Here is a 21,894-nt window from a genome sequence, read left to right as displayed (position 1 = left end):
CTATAAAACGAAAAGATTCGCTTACATTTGTAAGATCCACGCAATGACATGGTAATAGTCCATATGAGGCTGACCTATCTGTTCCATTTAACCGGCAATATACTCAACTTTACGGTAAAGTAATAATTTAAAAAGTCAAACATGCAAATCCATAGGGACCCCGTTTGGTTGCGACTAGGTTTCAGAGCGAGAATGACAAGGCGAAGAAAGAGGAGTAGTATCCAGGCGGAGAGAAAAGGCCGGCTTTGACTCGTTGGAGTGAGCCGGCAGGCCGCAGAACACGAATTGCTCTGGAAGCCCGGAATCTAGTAAGGCGCAGTGTCAGCGGCGGACCTCCCAACCTCAACCCGCGGCGGCGGAAGGGGTGGACCCGTGGGCGGAAGTGACGCAACGCCGGCTTTGCGCTCCAAGGGGAGGTGTAGCCGGTCGCTGGAGGCAGGCGGTTGTGGCGGAAGAGGTTAGGTGGTTGATGGCGGATGAAGCTCTGAAGCCCGTGTAAGGCTCCCCGTCTGTCCGAGCCCCTCACTGGGTAAGCGCTTTCCCCGTCCTGTCCTAGTGCCCTGTGCCGGGCGGACTCCCACTGGAACTCTTCGGGGTTTCGGGAGACGCCCTTCAGCTCGTACGGTCTAGGGGCCCGGCCGGTCTCGGGAATAGTCTCCGTGGTGACGATGCAGCCTAAAGACGACACTTTCCGGTGGAGGACAGCCTTTTCTCCAGGACTGCGATTGTGATAGGGGCGTGGGCGAATTAGGTTAGCTGTGGAGTTGGAAAAAGGCAACGGGTGGCCGCCCCACACAGCGGGGAGGCCGAGATAGGCCTTCGCAATTTGGGGGAGGCGTGTGGGGCGTGGGTTCTTGGGCGGGGGGCGAGTGACGCGCCAGACCCTCAAAGAACAAACCGACTTGTCTGAGGCTGAACTGTCGGGTCAGTCGTTTGAGGGCAAAGTATGTGCTGCCTGCGTAGTAAGTTTGGAAAAACATCTAGGTCGAGTCCGGAAAGGACGTTCGGGTTTGCTTGTGCGGAGTGAAACCCAAGTGTTTTGGTTTGAGTCGCCCGTGGAGCGGGAGGCGGAGACTCCCTGCGCCGCCCACGTTAGTGGCCGCGGGCGGAGTTTGGTGGCTGGGCTCCCTCCTCTGGGGTGCGAAATTAGATAACGTTTTTCTCCGTCTGTTTGTAAGTGGCCCCTGACGCTGAGGGTTGCCAGGGATCTTAACAGATCTTCCGGGAGAGTCACTTATTTCTTTGCTTAGGCAACTTTTCTTGATTTCACAACGCTCCTTTCCCGCTCCTCCTCCACCCGACACCCCGCAGGGCCGCAGTGTGCTGACAAGTCCCGACGAGGCGTTCCTCGCCTCGGAAAATCATTGTTACAGAGATGTGGGTGTGTGTGTTGATCAACATTTATTACCCTATTGATAGTAGTTTTGTTTGAAAACACTGGTATTTGACTTTCTACGTATATAAGGTTTTAGATTTCACTAAGTAGTTAAGAATTACTGTTAAGTCAGGGATTTAGATGGGAAAAATAAATCTTAACTTTTCTTTTTTCTTTTTTTTGAGGATTTTATTTTATTTATTTTTAGAAGGAGGGAAAGGGCGGGAGAGAAACATCAACGTGTGGTTGCCTCTTGTGAGCCCCCATCTGGGGACCTGGCCAGCAACCCAGGCATGTGCCCTGACTGGGAACTGAACTGGTCGCCCTTGCAGGCCAGCGCTCCATCCACCGAGCCACACCAGCCAGGGCTAAATCTTAATTTTACAACTCTGCATTTCCCTAATTGCAAAATTTCTATAAACTGTGCGCAAACGATTTCTAATTATAATTTTGGGGCTCAATTCCAAGCATTTAAAGAGATTATTTGATTAACCTGTTAAAATAAGAATGGGTTAATTGCCCTCAAAACGCTGTTCAGGTGTAGAGAAAGGCTGAGGCCAGGCCTTTGTTTTGTTCTTAGTACGGGTGGAATTGATTTCTTAAAGGATTACTGATAATAGGAAAGACTTATTGCTGGGTTAAAAATTTTTTTGGGGGGGAGTTTTTCTCTTTTAGTGATGTCAAAGATTATTTTATTGTAGTTTTTGTTTTCTAGTTACCATTTTCTTAAATTGCACACTTCTGTTTGCAATTATGGCTGCAGCCATTTGTGTAGAATTAATCGGTAAATACTTTTTCCTTAGCAAAATAAGCGGTATTTTGGAATTTTAAATTTCAACCTTTTTGCTGATGTTAAGTAATTACGAAAAAATCCTAACGATGCTTTTCTGTACTTTGGGGGAATTGTCTCAGGTGAAGTTTAACTGGGTTGTATTCTTTTGCAGTTTGGATACTACAAATTAAAATTTTGTGTCTATGAATTTATGGCTCTTTAAAGTTTATTTTGCCCCGTATAAACATTTAATAGAAGAAAAAAATTCCCTTCTAACATCTATGGGCCCAGATCATAGCTTTTTAGAAACCTTTTTTTTAAGAGACTTTTTTATATATTTTCAGATATATATTTCAGGGGGAAGGAAGGGAGAAAGAATGGGAGAGAAACATCCCTGTGAGAGCTGTCACTTGGTTGCCTCCTGCAGGCCTCCAACTGGGAACCTGGCTTGCAACCTAGGTATGTGCCCTGACTGGTAATCAAACTGGGGACCTTTTGGTTCGCAGGCTGCTGCTCAGTCCACTGAGCCACACCAGCCAGGGCTGGAAACCAACTTTTAAAACAATCTAAAAAATAAAAAGTGGTGTGAGTGACACTTGAGCAGAGACCTTATCTATAAAGAGTTCTGGAAATAGACTCCTGTAAGAGTGCAGATTAACAGATTGGTATCTTCTGCCTCCCAGAAAGTTTGCTAATAATATTTTTCTGGTGTGTAAACCAGCTGCTAGTCTTTGTTTGAGTTACAGAATCAATAATTGGAAATTATTTGAATGTTATTTTGTCCTTCAGGTATTTGTGTGCCATTTAGGACTGAAGTTTGGAGATAATTATAAAACTTTATATATATTTAGATTTTATTTATTTTCAGAGAGATGGGAAGGGAGGGAGAAAGAGACAGAAAGAGAAGCATCAATATATGAGATACATTGACTGGTTGCCTCGTTCATGCCCCTAACCCAGGCGTGTGCCCTGACTGGGAATCAAACTGATGACTCTCTGGTTCACAGGTCGGTGCTCAATCCACTGAGCCATACCAGCCATGGTGAAAAGTTCATATATTTTTAACTGAAGATTTTAAAAAACATTTGTTAAGTTTGTCAACCACTACGTGTAATGTGTTTTCATTACTAATCTTTATTTGCTGTGGTTTTACTAACTTTTATTATGGAAATTTTCAAACATGCACAAGAGGAGAACAAAGTAGGAAAAAACAAGCCACTTTTTGCTAATCTTGTTTTATTATCCCCTCTAACACATTTTTTCCCCTTGAGTTTTAAAATCAAATCCAAGACATCAGGATATTCATTTATAATTAGTTGAGCATGTTTAACTGGTAAGGACTTTAAAAAAAAAAAAATCACCACAATGATACTGTAACACAGAACAAAATTACCTTATTTCCTCTTGAATTCTAATTGTTAGAACTGGCAAATTATGTAAAATATTTACTTAAATTAAAAACTTAGTTTGATTCTGTATGTTTAATGCATACAAGTTTTTAGTATAGTCTAATTTGATCAAGGCTTACACTGTTTGGACTGGTCAGTAGATGAATAGTAAGTTCTGTTTGGGGCTTGTAAAAGTTCCAAGAGGAAGAAGGATGATATTGAAGTGCCCTTTTCCATCCAAATTTATTTAAGTTAACAGAGTGCCTGCTGCATATTATTAATCCTTTTCCTTAAAAATGGATGAATTCCCAAAGTAACAAAGTTGGCTTTTAGACCAAAGCCATTATAGTATAAAGTTTACAACATAACACGTAAAAGGGAACTTTAAAGATATTAGAACTCCAGGAAATATTTAGGAAACATGTGAAAGGGCACTGCAGGCAGCATGTATATGCATTTCAGACTTTGTTTCCCAGTTAAATGGTCCTTTAGTTTCTGAAAAATTTTTACTTAGCCTTGGCTTGCATCTTAATGTACGTGTTTCTTCAGGGTACTTTAGAGAATGGGAAGAAACATTTGGTATGGTAAAGCTGTTACCGCTTCCCCTTGTGTATATATTACCTCTCTAGTTGAGATGCAGTTTGTTCTTTTTCACAGTTAATAAAACTACAGTTCCCAGGCATTACCACAAGGTGATGCAGTGACTTTGCACATTACTTCATCACTGAGTGGTATGTGTGTCTGCGTGTGTGTGCATGTGTAGTGTATCAATCTACCTGTGAATCATCTTGCTACCTTGATATTCTCAGTGAATTTCAACATTTTTATAAGCTTGTCTATATTTTTACTCCGTTACCTGTGTAAGGAGTGAAACAGAAGAATTGTGGGAATTGGAAATTTCATTTTTACTATTTAAAATATGTTGATTCTTGTTGTAATTAATTCAGATTATATTTATCCATGTTAACTTTTTTATGGCTAGAAGATAGTGTAATTTAATTTCAAAAAGTAAGGTAACAATAAGAGTGAAATGACATAAAATTTCTGTAGTTCTAATCACGTTGAAATATTTTTAAAGGTTGGAGTGCCAGAGGGATTAATGAAGGTTGACAGGATGATCACAAATTATTTTATTAATACTGTTCAGATTTATAGGCATCATGAATATATTTCAAATCTGAGAGTTTGTATCAAAAACTTGAATTTTGAGGAGAGGGTTTACAATGAAATTTGATGTTAATGTGCTTATTTAAAACAATGAAAATAATACATTTATATATACTGGTAAAATTCAGTCAATTTAGTTAAAAGTTCTTTTTTCAAAGCCATCTTTCATTAATAAAGACTATTAACTGTATGGTGGGTACTTTTTTGAGTCCATTTTGATGCTTTATATGCATGGACACACAGATAAATACATACAAGATGTATGTATACCTGCATTCATGCTCTATTTTATATCCTCAAAACTGTGAAGTAAAAGTATAAGGTTGGATTATGGATTTTTAAGTCACTATTGTAATTGAGGTTAAACAAAAGTTTAAACTTCACTGCCTTGTTTTATAGCAAGTAATTGCAACTCTGTTGATAGTTTACTTTAGGAAATTAAGTTTTAAGAAAAAATGTTTTATTCTTAAACTGCTTTTTATTAAAAATATGGAAACTCGTTCTAATATTTTCTCCTTACTGAATATCTTCCTCAGGGAAACTTAAATATTCGCTCTCCTCATAGAAAAATATTACTGATTCACTTTCTTCAGTTTAAGTAGTTGTATCTACTAAAAGTTTGTTTGACTGATTTAGCTATAGTTTCTCTTTTGGTATCTTATAGTCCGTAGGGAACGTTTTTTCAAAACTGGAAACTGGATAGGTCTTTATGAAACCACTGACCTGAAAAGAGATTATCATTAGTGACTTTTTTTTTTTTTTGAAGCATCCTGACATCCCCCTGAGCCCAGAGTAGCTCAGACAATTCAAAAAGACAAAGTAATAGAACTCTTCAGTTATTTTAGGCAGAGTCCCCGGTGTTTATTAGTGCTACTTTTTTTTTTTTCCTGGAAGATTTTGGGTTACCAGCTGGAGAATATTAATAGTTAAGTGTTTCTGTGCAATGTGTTGCTGTTAATAAAGCCTTTTTTTAGTGCAGGGGTAGGAGAGGATTGCTATTGAATGCACTCCCTGTTGCTGAATTCAGGCAAACCTCTCAGGTGGGGAGAGTCTTAACAGACAGACAACCTGGTATTCTAACACAGTGGCTTCCAGATTCACTATTGACAGTTTCTTTATGGGGTATCTAATACATTATTTTAGTAAAACAGTGCTTTGGTCATAACAGAAGCAGAGAAGACACACAAAGAAAAGTGAATATTATCTAAAGTGCTCGTTATTTCAGAACCTTAAAAATTTGCCTGCCCTGGCTGGTGTGGCTCAGTAGATTGAGCACTGGCCTGCGAACCAAAGGGTCGCTGGTTCGATTCCCAGTCAGGGCACATGGCAGGGTTGCTGGCCAGGTTCCTAGTTGGGGGTGCTCAAGAGGCAACCACACATTGATGTTATACTCCCTCTTCTGTCTCCCTCCCTTCCCCTCTCTCTAAAAATAAATATATAAAATATTTAAAAAATTTTTCCTCAGTATTTCAGACAGATCAGTAAAAGGAACAGTTGTAAAAGCATATTGTCTTAGATATTCCTAGCAATAAAGACTTAATAATTGTTAAAATACAAGTAGAGTTACTGCTGTGCTTGCTCTGTAGAAACTTCATTGATTTGTAAAGCAAATTAGATTAACTTGGTTAGCAAAAAAAGCCTTGCTCCAGTTTTCCCCATTATTATAGATAGTTCTGTTTTTATGACTTTAGAAGCAAGTGCTGCAGGGTTAGTGCCATGGTTTCTTATGCATAGTGTAGACTCAGTGATTGAACTGAGTCTGTGACACAGTGTATGGATAGCTCTTTGAAGTAAATCCTTATTTGTATACTTTTCCTCAGAAGTGGAGCATAAACAAAATTTGGATATTGCAGATTTTTACAATCTACTTTAACCATTCATCTGCTATCCAGTGCTTGGTGTTCACTAAGCCAGTGAGCATTTACAGAATCCATAATAGATTTCTACAGTATGTATTTCATGTAAAAAATTTATACATTTATTTTTAATTAGTTACTGACTAAAAATATAATGGAAAAGGAAAAAAAAAAAAACCCATGAATATCAGAAGTCAAGGTAGGATCATTGAACCCAGAATGAAAGGATAGAATCAGTATGGATAGAGAGGAACAAATAGGCTGGGCTCTTTTAAGTAGAACAGCTGGGATTTTACATGGTTTGAGAGATCTGAAGAAGCATGCACCAAAAGACAGGTTGGATCTAGGCATCGGTGGTAATGAGTGAGAGATGAGGTGGTTGGGTTGGATCAGAGTCTAAGTAGGGGTTCTTTGTCCTGACCACATACAGGGTTTAGATTACTTGCAGACATTAAAAGAAAAATGAAATCATACACTCATGCCCACGTCCAGGTCTCACTTCCATAAAGTCATTGTCTTTTTTTTTTTTTTTTTTTGACTCTTAATAATTGCGATGTGTAGCCAGGGCTGAGAAACAGTGGTCCAGGGGATCACAAACATCGGTGAGGAATATAAGCACTGAGAGATCAGCATCTGTTACAGGAACCAACAACCTAGGAGAGGCGTGGGACAGAACAGATTAGGGACGAATATAGTGAAGTTCAAGGGTCAAACATAGAATCTCTTGGTTGCAAAAGAAGCAAAGGGCTAGGCTTTTCAGGAGAGTTGATCGTTTTTAATACTGGCTTAAAAGCTTTTTAACTCCCATGTAACTTTCTGAGCCATATTGGAAATTTATTTCTCAATTTGTCTGTTTTTATATTTAATTAGATTTTTAAGCGGGAGTTCCAGTATTAAAAAGTATATACCTTTTGAAAAATTATGACATGTAAATATCCATGTAATTTGCATTTAACCCTGTGGAGATCTAGGCTAATCTGAGAGATACAGACTCTTTTCTTAATTACTGTTACATATATTGGGTGCATCGGTTCAAGGTCATGATTAGCTGCAAGTTTGTATTGATACGTGACTCATGTTAAGCCTTGGGTTTGGTTATAACATGTTTTGTAAGGGGGTGTGATATTCAACGCACGTGACCGACACTAATTTTTTTGACCGCCGGCCTCTTAATGTCACATTTTCTAAAGATGAAAGTTTTTTTTAGTTAGGTATCATTCAACTTGTATGATTTACTTGTTTCAGATTCATGATGACATCCTTTCAAGAAGTCTCACAGACTTCCAATTTTGCCCATGTCATCTTTCAAAATGTGGCCAAGAGCTATCTTCCTAATGCACACCTGGAATGTCATTACACCTTAACTCCATATATCCATCCACATCCAAAAGATTGGGTTGGTATATTCAAGGTAAGAAAAACTTTCTGCATATTTCTTCTGTCTGGGTACTCCTTATTTTCTTTTAAGCAGGTAGATCAGTAGCTTATATTAGCTCTGTCTTCACTCTACATTAAGGGTCATTTTTATAAATGTCAAATGTAAAACATTTACATTTGTAAATGTGAACATTTTGTATTTAACAGTGGGATAGTGTACAACAAATACTGATAACTTGACTCCATGCTTTCTTTTCTGTGAACAAAAGGTTCAGCTTCACTCAAGGTCTTACGAAAATTTTTTTTTGAGTCTTTTTCCATTTTCTCCATTTCTTACCTGAAAACAATGAGGAGAAATGAGCAAGGAAATGAGATTGAGTGAAGGTCATTCCTGGCAGGAAAATGGAATATATAATTAAAGGCACAGAAGTAAGAATGTTCATGAGAAGGAGTTAATGTAACTAGAGCACAAGCTTGATTTAGGGATCGGGGGTGAGATAAGGTTGAAATTAAGCTTCATTCTGTCTAAGAAGGACTGTCAGTGTTAGGCCAAATAGTTTATAGACATTTTCCTTACTGAAGGTGGGAAATATTTGTAGATGTAGGTATGAGGCTGATGTGTGATAAATTGTGTTTCAAGAAGGTGAACCTTGATCTTTTTCCTTCAGACTACTTACTTTTTCCATTTTCGGTTAATGGTCTGTGGCCTAAACTAAAAGCTTATGACTTCCCTTTAATTCCAGCCAGACACCAGTTCTGTCTACCATGTATGTGTTTCTGCATCTTTAATGTCACTGCTCTCGTTCGTACCCTCATCTCTTTTCAAAGCTATGGCAATGGATCACCTGTTTTCCCTGCTTTTATTTTTTGTGCCCCCATCTGCTCTTCAAACTGCTCTATATAAACTATAACATATAAGATGAAGCCCTGGCCGGGTTGCTCAGTTGGTTGGAGTGTCGTCCTGTACACCAAAAGATTGTGGGTTTGATTCCTGGTTAGGGCACATACCTAGGTTGTGGGATTGGTCCCTGGGAGGAGTGCGCTCGGGAAGCAGCTGATCAGTGTTTCCCTCTCTCAAATCAATGAAAAGATATCCTTGAGTGAGGATTTTTAAAAAAGGTTAAAAGAAGATGAAAATATGAACATATCTTCCTCTTGTTTGAAATTATTACCTCTATCTATACAGTGATGTCAAGATCAAATAACTTAGTGTGCCCATATGGGTCTTCTTTATGTAACTTGATCTATAGGTTCATTGCTGCCTCCTCCCCTCCCCATCTCGCCCCCTCCCCCCCTCCCCCCACAATGCTAAACTGTTATCTCTTGTGCACTTTAAGGACTGTAACTTTTTTCTAAGCAGTAACTCAATACATAAATAAATGAATAAAATTGTGCAGAATACCCTTTCCATCTTTTTTGCCTGGATAATTCTTTAAAACTCAGTAAGTTCAAGCGTGGAGTAAAAATTTCAGAGTATACGTGAAAACTCAAGGAAGAAAATAAATCATATTTTAATGCTATTACCTAGCAGTAACCATTGTTAACATATTAGCATATAGCTGGATATAATTAAATAATAACTATGCACATACATTGTATATTGTAAAGTGTATACACATGATATTGATATATGGGATTCATTGGAAACATTTCTAAACTTTACTATTCAAAACAGTGCTTAATAAAGATGTCAGTATCTTTATTTTGTTTGACCACTTATTTCATAGGGTAGGTTCCTGGAAGTGGAGGTGTCATGTTTTTGCCATTGCATGTTTTAAAACTTCATGTGTACTACAGTTTGCCCTCCATAGTGATTTTGATATGATACTGATAGGTAGGCAGGGAGAACGTGCCCAGATGGTAACTCTATGGGGGAAGGAATGGAAGTGTGTCATATGCTGGAAAAAGTGTTAAGGAATTGGACTTGCCTGGGATACCATTTTCAGAAGAGGAATGACAAAGGTTGGTTTGGATCATGTTTTGGATTGCCTTAATATTTGGCTGAGGAATTAGTGTGTTTTTTTTTCAAGTCCTCATTTGAGGATATGTTTATTGATTTTAGAGAGAGGGAGGAAGGTGGGGGGTGGGGGAAGAGAGAAACATTGGTTGCCTCCCATACATGCCATGACGGGGAATCAAACCTACCACCTTTCTGTGTATGGGTGAAGGCTCCAACCAACTGAGCCACCTGGCCAGGGCAGGAATAACTAGTTTTTAAGCAAAGAGTAGTTTTAGAGTTTAGAGGTGAACTTGAATCTTGCAGTGCTGAGTAAGAGAAGTTGCTTTTAGAATAAGAGGCACAGAGAATATTTAGATTATCCTAATTTTCTAAGTGAGATGATAAGGGCCAAAGTAAAAAAGAATCAGTGGTAGGTAATAATCCATAAGTAGCAATCACAGAATTTGTCAGCAGTTAGTTGAATGAATTGAGTTTGGGACTCATGCATGACTTAAGTGTATGCAATAAGAAGGAGAAAGATCATGAACCAAGTGTTGGGGAGGGGTTGAGTATGGAGATTTGGTCTTTTTGCTGTGGAAGACTATCATAGGGAATTGGAGTAAATTAATCAGGAGATTGCTCAGCAGAAGTTTTATGACTTTCTCTAGAGAGGTTCAGCGACCAGAATTGTGAGCGAAAAATTTCAAAGTGAGTATCATTCAGACTGGCAATTGGAGGTGAGTGGTGAATAGGAAGGGGTGTCAGGAGGACAACAGGTATAGGGTGGTTTTGGGTTTATTGCTGAAGTGAGTAACTGACCATGAAATCCAGTTGGATAGGAAAATGAGTGAAGTCAGATAAGGGATAGAGAATGAGTTGAGGTTTTATTTAGTTAGTTAGTTAGTTAGTTCCCTCTTCTACAGTATTGACTAGTTTTAATTTTAACTGGAATAAACATAATATTTTTATTACTTTATTCTTTGCAAAGATCTTTCATCAGATTATTATAGTCCCCATTTTACAGATCTGGAAACTAAGTTCCAGAGTGAAGTGACTTACTCAAGGTTATTAAACTTTGGAGCTGAGATTTGAACCTCATATCAACTGACATTCAAGAATTGTTCTCTGGCAGTTTGGTTAAGTGAGAGATCTGTTTATCCCAAGTCAGCAACAGAGTGCCTAATAAGTTCAGTGTGCATTTTAAGGAATGATAGAATTGACGTGAAAATACAGGAAAAGCCCTTGCTGGTGTGGCTCAGTGGGCTCAGTGCCGGTCTGCAAATCAAAAGGTCCCTGGTTTAATTCCCAGTCAGGGCACATGACTGTGTTGCGGGTCAGCCTCTTGGTTGGGAGTGTGCGAGAAGCAACTGATCAGTGTTTCTCTCCCTTCCTTTCCTTCTCTCTAAAAAAAGTAAATAAAATCTTTTAAAAAAACCCCAAACAGGAAACAATTTAGAACTATACCTGATGCCATATCTTTATTACTAAATCTAACATTAGTTGGAGTAAAATATATCACACTGTATTTAAGTTTTGTTTGTGTTTATGAATGATTTGGTCTTAATTGTATAGGTTTATAAGCATAAGGAAACTTATTTAGGTTTATGCTTAGTATAAGTTAAATTACCTTACAATTAAAATAATTTGCATTACACTAAAGGTCCCTACGATTTTTTTTAAGCTTTAAAAAAGTCTTAGAGTTCTCATGTTTCAGAAATACTTACTCTGGTTAGGAAATTGGGAGTGCAAAGTAAATTCCGTGGTTCCCAAAGTCACATAGGCACACATAACCTCCAGTAAGGTTTTGTTCTCACTGTGTCTACTGCCAACCAGATAAAGCAAAACAAAACGCAAACAAAAATATTTAATTTCCTGGTGTGGAAAGTGAACCTGAGCAATGATTTTATGCTCGAATGTCTTGTTTCAAGCTTTTGTTTTCCTCTTCCTTTTTTCTCCTTTTCTTTTCATACTCCTCTTCCTTCTGCTGCTTTGGTTTCCTGCCTTGGTCTCTCAGCCCATTCTCATTTTCTGTTTTAAAAAAATGTTCTGTTGTAAAGGTAATTATGATTTTAGAAAACTTTAAACAAAATATAAAAGATATAGTTAAGATGACCAGCAGCCCCATATATCCCTACCTAATAGCAGTGTTTAGCACTGTTAATGTTTTAACTATTTCCTTCCGATATTTTTTAGTTGAAGACTTTTCAGTCTTCTAATGCACGTATTTTGAAAGTAGTCAGAATAGTATTGAATGACCCTTTTTATGTCTTGAATTTTTCACTTAAGATTATAACCAGTTTTTTATTGATACAGTGTCTCTAACATTTTATTTCATGGTGGGACATTTATTCCATTTATGATATTTCTGTCTGAGAATCAGCATTGCATCCTCTAGATGTAGGCATTTTTGCAGTTTTTTTCCTTTAAAAAGAAAGGACCTTTACTTCTCTGATAATGATTTTTGAAATTACAATGTATATAACAGAAATTGATTGCCTTTATCTGTTGTACCCCCCCACCATCCCCAGAAACACCTGTAGTTAAGTTTGATGTATATATTTTTTATATTTATCTCTATATAACGAGCCTATGTATTTTCAGTGTTTTTTCTATTTAGTCATGTATCCGTCTCCCTTTACCGCTCCCTTGAAATCATTGTCCCCTGGATCTCCGTCTCTTGAAAGTGACCTTCGTGCGCTCTCTTCATCCTAATGTTTACTTTTCTTTTTCTGAAAGTTTCTCTAGCATTTATTAATATTTTTACTAGGTGACCTTCACATCCTTCTGATTGTCTTTGCACTCTTAGAATTTCTTTTCTGCTCAATACTTTTCATCCAGTATGTTTTTCTAAAATGTTAATTCTCTTTAAAGGTTATTTTTTCCGCTTCCATGTCACCCTTGCTTAATTTACTTTTTTGCTCTTAGTTTGCTATTGCATTAGTAACAGAAGAACAACACTAATACTATTGTAATTCCCTGGACTATGTGAAACATTCATTGTCTTGGTTCCTTTCTTACATATTGGGTTGGCCAAAAAGTCTTTTAGGTTTTTTTCCATACAGTGGCTCTAGTAGTGCTTAATTGTCTTTAACTTTACTAAAAAAAAATTTTGTTAGATTGTATTGTGACAGCTGTCATCAGTATGCATTTAAAAAAATTGGCGAATTTTTGTGCAGCAATTTTAATATTGAAGATGGAAGAAAATACACAACGTTTTTGGTGAAATATGCTTTATTATGTCAAGAAAGGTAAATACACAACTGAAACGCAAAAGAAAAAAGGATTTGTACAGGGTATGGTGAACACACAGATCAAACGTGTCAAAAGCGGTAAGCCATGTGTTGTGCTGGAGATTTCTTGCTGGATTTTTGCTCACAGTCGGGTAGACCTGTTGAAGTTGACCGCAATCAAATTGAGACATTAATTGAGAACAATCAACGTTCTACCATGCAGGAGATAGCCGACATGTTCAAAATATCCAAATCAGTAAAGTTTTTGGTGAAAATGCAAAGTGTGTCTTTTATTTTACGAAACAAACTAAACGGATTTTTTGGCCAACCCAAAACATCATAGATTCCTCAAGTTTGCTTATCTGTAAAGAGATGAATACTATAGTGTCTTTCAAGTGTTTTTGACCCTGATGCAGAAATAAATCATGTGACTCAACCTAGCAAAGTTGCATGCAAATACACTTCAGACAAATTTTCATGAGGCAATACTTAGCTGTCACACACTTGGATACTTTTCTTAATTCTATATAATTTAAGAAGTAATTGTTATAATTTAAAAAAAAGTAACGAACCACTAAATTGATATCACTTCTTCCTACTGGTTGTCACCTACAATTTTAAAACACTTCTTTTAGAGACTAAGGATTGCTAGAATTCTTCCAACTTCAATAGTCTGTAATCTCTTATCCTAGGTCAGTCAGAATTATAAAATATAATTTGGTGGATTACTTACTTCTTGGAATACTACTGGCAAATAGATACCTAGTACCTGTTTTAAACATCTCTAATCCATATATAACACAGTCCATGTGGAAAGTACGGACTGAGATATATAATGTATACATGTTGTAAGTTGAAAATGTTTTAGAGATACGTGGGATGTAGATGGTCTATTTGTACATATAATCATCTTTGTAATAAAGGCCTTTTTACAAAATTGACCAGTTGGCTGCAGGCAAGACTTAAAAAAAAGATGAAAGATTAGTGAAGTTAGTGGATTTAAGGGGAGAGGATCTAATATGACACTGATATTTGAGGGATAAAATGAAGTTTTAAAAATCATGTTTAGTGAATTCAAATGTTAAGTAAAACATAAGTTTTTATATTGATATGAAGATTTTCCTTGAGTAATTGGATATCACATTGCATTTTAAAACGTGGTAGAAACTACTGTTCAATTTATATAAATTTTTATAGCATTAGGTTATAGCTTAATAAAAAATTATAAATTTGACATGCTTGTTAAAATACAGTGATTTTTAAACCTGTTAACCCATGTCTTCAGGATGCAGTAAAAAACAATACGTTGTAAGATATCACTCTAATATTAAACTAGTTACTAATCATCTCCATGTTTTTTTCCTTTAGGTTGGGTGGAGTACTGCTCGTGATTATTACACATTTTTGTGGTCCCCTATGCCTGAACATTATGTAGAAGGATCAACAGTCAATTGTGTATTAGCATTTCAAGGTAAGAATTGAAAACTGCAGAACCTAAAGAAGTTAGGTATTTTATTGCCATTAAAAATGTTGTACCCCTTGTAATTATCTACTTAGGTATATCCGGCATACCACAGTTGAATTAATTAGGGTTTTTGTTTAGCAAAAGTCATAAGAATGTAAATATTTAGCTTTGTGATATTCTATGTAGACACTACAAAGCCTTTTTCCTTGTTAACCTCCATTGAAGAGAGTTGATTTCTCATCAGCTCTTTACTTTTGACGGTGTTTTTCCAAATGAGAAAGCAATGCTATTGCTTATATTAGAATAATATAACAAATTAGAGCTGAGAAAAATACAGGGGTGGGCAAGAGTAAATCTCCAGTTGTTCGTATGGAAAATAATACAAGAATAAACTTTTTCATACAACTGTAAACCTACTTTTGCCTACCCCTGTATTCTACATGAACACCACAAAGATGATTAACAGGATTTATAGAGTAGTTATATTAATTTCATAGGGAAATTTGCCTATAAAGTAGATAAAAGCGAGTAATGTAAAACTGATTCTTAGTTTGGCACTGTGTTCAAATTTTAAAAATACTTTTAGACACCTATCACAGAATTTGTTGCAGAGTGATTTTGTATTATAATTGTACTGATTTTGTGTCATATGAAAGCACATTCTTAATTTGGCTTTTGTCAGACATCCTTTTTGGTCTGGCGATGGTAATGGATGCTGTTTCATTATAATTTTAATACATGTAAAGCACACAGAGTTGCAAAGGATACCAGTAATATTCCATTGCATGAATGTAAGTTTGTTCATCAGTTTGTCTATTAAAGGACATCTTGGTTTCCTAGTTTTTGTAGTTGTAAAGCTGCTACAAGCATTTATGCACAGGTTTTTGTGTGGACGGATGTAAGACTTCAACTCATTTGGGTAAATACCAAGGAACACCATTGATGGATCACATGTTAAGAGTATGTGTAGTTTTGTAAGAAACCATCAAATTGTTTTCCAGAGTGGCTGTGCCAGCAATGAACAAAAGTTCTTGTTGTTCTGCATCTTTGCCAGCATTTGGTATTGTCAGTGTTTTGTATTTTGGTGGTTTATGTTTTTTAAACTTTTTATTCTGAGGTTTGTACTGTATGTGTTGGTGTGAACATCAGTTGGCAATGTAATCACGTGAAGCCAGCATATCATTTCCTTTTGTACTGTGTCAAGAAACCAATATTCAGAGGATAAAATTTGTACTGTAATATAGGCAAAGATTTAGATTCTCATATTTTAAGGATTAATAAGTGTTACAAATTATATGTGTAGTTTTATCTTTTAATTCATAGTCTTTTTTTAAAATGAGTATATTAGAACTGATTTTACTATTATGATACTTGCTCTTAAAAGTTATTTTAAATATAATTAGCATTGTAATAAGTAACTTATTGAATGTGTTATATTGACTTACGATTTATTAGTTACCTAGCAAAAAGTTTAAAAGCAATAAAGAAAAAAAAAGAAAAACATCCAGTTTATTTCTGTTTCTACTTTAAAAGCATTTTCATGGGAGCTAAGCATAAGTGTGCAGTAAGTTTTACAAGTTTCTGAAAATTCGTCTTATTAATTTTTACTTTGATATTCAGAATTGAAAGCTATCTGCCTAGAACTTGTTATAAAGAAAAGGCAGGATAAAGTCATGAAAAACTTATCCATAAAATATTGGAGCTAGAATGGATTTTTAAGTACACTCCAAATCACTTTGTTCACTTTATGGATGAGTCATGGGAATCCTGAAATGCAAAACTCAAAACAACTAAAATACATAAACGTAATTGTTTTCTTAAAGAAACTTTTATTTTTTATTATAATTTGATGATTCATGTCATAAAATTTGACTCAGCTTGGTTTTTACTTTTTCCTATTTTATTTTCAATGTTACTAATCTGACAGGAGCCTTTTCTAGATAGCCATATTATTATTTTTTTAATCCTCTCCCAAGGACATACTCATTGCTTCTAGAGAGAGGAACGTGGGAAGAGAGAAACATTTATTGGTTGCCTCTCATATGTGCCCCAGTGAGGGACCTGAACCCATAACCTAGGCATCTGCCCTGACCAGGAATCGAACCCATGACCTTTTGGTTTACGGGATGACTAGCTGAGCCACACTGGCAGGGCCTTTCTAGATAGCTTTAAATTGCAGCTCTGAATATAACTACATCTTGTTTCTCAAATGGTATTTGAACAACATTTTTTAGTATTTTTGTGAGTTTTTAAAAATTAGACCGTGAATAGTTTGTAGAATTTCTATTGTCATGATACCGGAGCTGACTAGACTATATTTTTGTTTTCTATTTAAACTTCAAAAATAAATCTAGTGGCCATTTGCAAAGTTACTGAGACATGGATTAATAGTTTTAGTACTAGATGTTTAGGAGGGTGGGGTTCTTAAAAACTTCAAAAAGTATCTTCTTCTTTTTGAAGTATTCTTCAGATATTCTTCTGTACTACTTTTTTAAAAACTTAATATTTTGAAATAATTTTAGATGTAAAGCTGCAAAAATAGTATACAGAATTAACCTATACTCTTCAACCAGCTTCTTTTAATTTTAACATCTTGCATAACCATAGCACATTTATTTAAAAAATCAGGAATTGAACATTGGTAGAATACTTTTGACTAAAGTACAAAAACCTCATTCAAATTTCACAAATGTTTCTATTAGTGTTTTTCTCTGTTCCTGGATTTAATCCAAAATCCCACATTACATTTAGTTGTCATTATCTTCTTAGTCTCCCCCAGTCTGTGACAGTTCCTCATTCTGCTCTTGTCTTTCATGACCTTTACAGTTTTGAATAGTATGGTTTTTAGGTATTTATGTATCTATTTATTTGGTAGCCTGTTTCTCATTTTGGGTTTGTCTGATGCTTTGTCACGGTTGCACTGAGGTTATACATTTTTAGGAAGAATACCAGAGAACTAATGTACCCTTCTCAGTGTATTGTATCAGGGAATATGTGATGTCCATATATCTTATTACTGGTGATACTAATCTTGATCACTTGGTTAAGGTGGTGGTGTCTACTGAGTTTTTCCACTGTAGAGTTAGTATTTTTCCCTTTGTAATTAATGACTGCTATGGAGGAGCTACTTTGAGACTAAGGAAACATCTTGTTCTCTTCAAACTTTTACCCACCAATTTTAGGATCCATCACTGGATCTTACTTAAAACATTTGTTGTTGTGTCTGCCTAATGATGCTCTTATATTCTGGTTCTTTGTATATTTATTAGTTGGAATTAGGAAAAGTCCCCTTCTCCATCGACTCATGAATGTTAGTCTATGGAATAAAGTCTGATACTGTCACATTTTTGTTGCTCAAATTGTTCTAGCTTTCTTTGGTCACAGGGAACTTCATCAAGTGGGCTTCTGTATTTTTTGACATTCCTCTTCTCCCCCAGTTCTTACTTTGAAGCACCAGATGATGTTCTAGGTTTAACTTGTATTTTTCTGCCCCTCCCCCTTGTTTCCAAAGAGAAAGTCCAGCTATTTTTTAAAGAATGAAAACAAGTAAAATAGATATAATAATGAGACTGAAAATTTTAAGATATGAAAGACGATTTCTGGGTAGATAGTAATATCCAAGATGAGGTGAATATATTCATTTTTGTATGTTCATTTCACAATCATTTAATACCTCCTTTTTACAAGTCATTCTGGGAGGGGTTCCAGAATTTTTATATTATATATCTGCCTTTGATATTCCTGAGGTCTTGGTATAGGATATAAAACATGTATAATGAGTAGTAGTACAAGGTATTCTGTGAAGCCTTTTTTTTTTTAATGTAAAAAATACCATGAGAGTTTTAGAGAGGAGGTAGATTAATTTTGTGCTAGTATAATCCAGTAACATTTAAAAGAAAAGATAACAATTGAGTTAAAGAAAGGAGGAACAAATATTGAACATACATTATTTGTCACGTAGTGGGCTGGGTGGTATAAATACACTACCTGCAGATACTTGAAAACTGAGATAGATGTCTTTGTGTCTCTTTTACAGGTAAGAAACTCTGGGGCTCCGAGAGGTTAAGTTAATAATAATAGTGGTAGAGCTGGAATCCAGAATAAATCTGTGTAGTTCCAAAGCTTGCTTTTGTTCTACAGCATCCTTAGGCCTCATTCTCTTTATTGTCATTACATAGTTCATATGTGTAGCATATTCCTTTTGTTAATAGCTCCCTTTTACATGTGATGAATTGAAGGAAGATTTCTTTCTTGGTTTTTTTAAGACTTTATTTACTTATATTTAGAGAGAGGGGAAGGGAGGGAGAGAGACATTGATCAGATCAAGACATTGGAGCTCCTGCACGGCCCCAACTGGGGACCTGGCCTACAACCCAGGGATGTGCCCTGACTGGGAATTGAACTGTGACCTTTTGGCTCACAGGCTGGCACTCAGTCCACTGAGCCACACCAGCCAGGGTGGGAAGATTTCTTTAAATGGCATATTCTCACCCCTGATAATCCTCCTAGATTTTCATACTGGATCTTCTCTTGCTCCTCCTCCAGCCTTCCTCTCATTGAAAACTACATACTTGACACTCTCAGATGAGTTAGTTTTACTCTGAGTGAAGATTTGTGGAAAGGATATTCTGGGGGTGTAAGCTTAGACCTAAGATGAGAAAACAGGCATGTTACAGGAGGGAAGGAGAGTTTAGTTTTGATAATTTATGAAAGATAGGAAAGACATACCCTAAATGCCTAGAATAGGGTCAGGAATGCGAGGAGATGGTAAGTATTGTTAAATAAAAATAACATTTTATGAAAGGAAGTTTAATCGTTTTTGTTTGTTAACTTCCTCTTAGGCTATTACCTTCCAAATGATGATGGAGAATTTTATCAGTTCTGTTACGTTACCCATAAGGGTGAAATTCGTGGAGCAAGTACACCTTTCCAGTTTCGAGCTTCTTCTCCAGTTGAAGAGTTGCTTACTATGGAAGATGAAGGAAATTCTGATATGCTGGTGGTGACCACAAAAGCTGGCCTTCTTGAGGTTGGTACCAGCAATGAGCTAGTGATTTATAATTTTAAGAACAGAGCATATGAGAACATGGGTTCATTAGCATTTTAAGAATTCAGGTTATGCAAGAGTATAACCTAAAAAGGAAATGCTTTTTAACTAAAATAATTAACTTAATGTGTTATATTTGAAATACTGTAAAAATCTGTCACAATTCTGTTGAGTTCATTGTGGCAAGGACTATCCCTAGGGCCTGTGAGTATTTTGTGCATAGTAGCCACTCAATAATTAAGAGAATTTAGACGTAAAGCTTTCCTAATGTTCCCTCGCCTTAACTGTTCTTTGGTGGTGGCCTAATCCATTAATTGTAGAATAGTACAGATTTGGAGGGTGAAGCTGGAGGGAAAGTAGTGTAAAGCAATAAATCTGTCATTGGATGTGAACTTTGTTTTACTGTACTATGAGCATGCTCTATCTCAACTGTGGCAGTGAGGCATCAGGGAAGCATCCCAGTCTCTAAGTTGAGGTTGAATATTTTTAGAATGACTTTTTTTTCCTTGTCATCTGATCAAATGAATAAGCTTGGATTAACCACAATTAAAAAAGAAAGATGTAACACTTTTTACTATTTTTTTAGTCGAATACTTTGGAGTCCTTTCTTTGACTCCAATAGAAATTTACTGTACATATGATCTAATAATGCCTTATGTCTTAATTTTTCATAGCTACTGAAGAAGAAAATTAAACAACATTCTTATTTCAAGATGTTTCTCAATATCTTTATCCTAAACCTCATTACAAGAGTGTTACATTTATGTTTCTGTGAAAAACTGCTTCTTTAATTGGTTCAGCATATATTTTTGGTTAATTTATATTCACATTTAGTCTATGACAGGTCATTGCTTTTTCTTTATAGTCAGATGAATTTTTATACATAAACATTTTATGCCTTTAATTTTATCTTATTTACCTTCAGAAGCAGATTAGAGAAAAAAAAGACAGGAGGTTATAGATAAAATGCTTTAATAAGGCAGTTGAACTAAGAAGGCTTGAAGGAACCAGTCATTTGTTGTGAATTCTTCCATATCTTCCCTTCCCCCCTCCAGAAATTCTTCTCTTATCTTAAATAAAGAAATGTAACTTTTATAGGGTGACTAAAACATTTGTGTTGACAAGGGCTCGATGATCAAGGTTTTTAGCCTGGTATTTGAATGCTAGTCAAAGATGCTGAAATGAGCTCAGCTCTTAAGAAGAATGCGGTTAGTTTATATTGCAGTTTTTTGAATACTTGTTAGACCACCCTGATTTCAGGGCTGCAAACAAAAAAAAAGGGGGGGGTGGGGAGCATTTTGGCATCCACATCTCTCTTGCGCACTCTAAGTAAACTGGGACATTATTCAGTTCATTTCACTTCTTCCTGCTTTATAAAGAAAATGTAAATTGCTGTCTCTCAGGGTCATATTTTTTAGATAAAGATGTTTTTATATTCTGACCAATTTTTGGACAAGTTAAGTTTCCATGTTCATTGCCCTGGCTGGATGGTGCAGTTGGTTGAAGTGTCGCTCTGTGCACTAAAGCGCTGTGGGTTCAGTCCCCTGTCAGGGCATTTACCTAGGTTGTGGGTTCTGTCCCTGGTCAGGACACCTGTGGGAGGCCACCCATCGATGTTCCTCTTTCTCTCCCCCTCTCAAATCAGTAAAAACATACCTTGGGTCAGTATAAAATAATTTTTTTCCATATTCATCAAAATCTTTAATGAGTTTATCTAAAACTGCACAAAATTAGTACAAACATGAGGCATTATCTAGGGTACTGTTGATATTTAAAGTGATTAGTGAAACAATTCTTCAATGTGTGAATCTTGACTGGATCCTGGATTCTTTAAAAATTGATTTTAGGTATAGTAGGAGATATTTAACTATGGACTATATATTGGATATTATAAAATTATTCATTTTCTTAGCGATTATAATGGTAGTGGTTGAATAGGAAACTTTTTATTTGGAGATGCTTGCTCTGAGTACTTAGGGGTGAAGTGTCTGCAGTTTTGTGTCAAATGGTTTATTCCCCCTGCCTCCCCCTTACATAAATAAATTAATTACAGAATATGAAGGGAGATAAAATAAATATGGCAAATTATTAATGAATTTAGGTGATGGGTGTATGGGTGTTCATTGTAAAAATTTTAACTGCTATATGCTTGAAAGATTGAGGGCAGAAGTTTGACTTTTATACAGTTTTATCTAATTTGAATTTCTTTTAAAAATGTCTACTTAAGGTTCAGTAAACTCTTCAGCTAGTAAATGCCAATTAAATGAATTACTAGGAA

At 36.1% G+C, this 21,894-nt stretch overlaps 1 protein-coding gene across 1 annotated transcript in view; it reads left to right on the top strand.

The window, feature by feature from the left end:
- Positions 1-414: 414 nt before the first annotated feature.
- TAX1BP1 (Tax1 binding protein 1) overlaps positions 415-21,894 on the top strand; it is a 64,043-nt gene continuing 42,563 nt past the window's right edge. Inside the window, exons 1-4 of the mRNA XM_054563891.1 lie at positions 415-529; positions 7,804-7,969; positions 14,473-14,575; positions 19,411-19,598. Of these exons, the coding sequence (XP_054419866.1) occupies positions 7,808-7,969; positions 14,473-14,575; positions 19,411-19,598 (453 nt within the window). The 5' untranslated portion in view covers positions 415-529; positions 7,804-7,807. The remainder of the gene's footprint in view (positions 530-7,803; positions 7,970-14,472; positions 14,576-19,410; positions 19,599-21,894) is intronic.

The sequence above is a fragment of the Pteronotus mesoamericanus genome, unplaced genomic scaffold (assembly GCF_021234165.1).
Source record: "Pteronotus mesoamericanus isolate MK-2021 breed Mesoamerican mustached bat unplaced genomic scaffold, CSHL_Meso_final scaffold_85, whole genome shotgun sequence".
Classification (NCBI taxonomy): Eukaryota; Metazoa; Chordata; class Mammalia; order Chiroptera; family Mormoopidae; genus Pteronotus; species Pteronotus mesoamericanus.
This window is presented reverse-complemented; position numbering and strand designations above follow the sequence as displayed.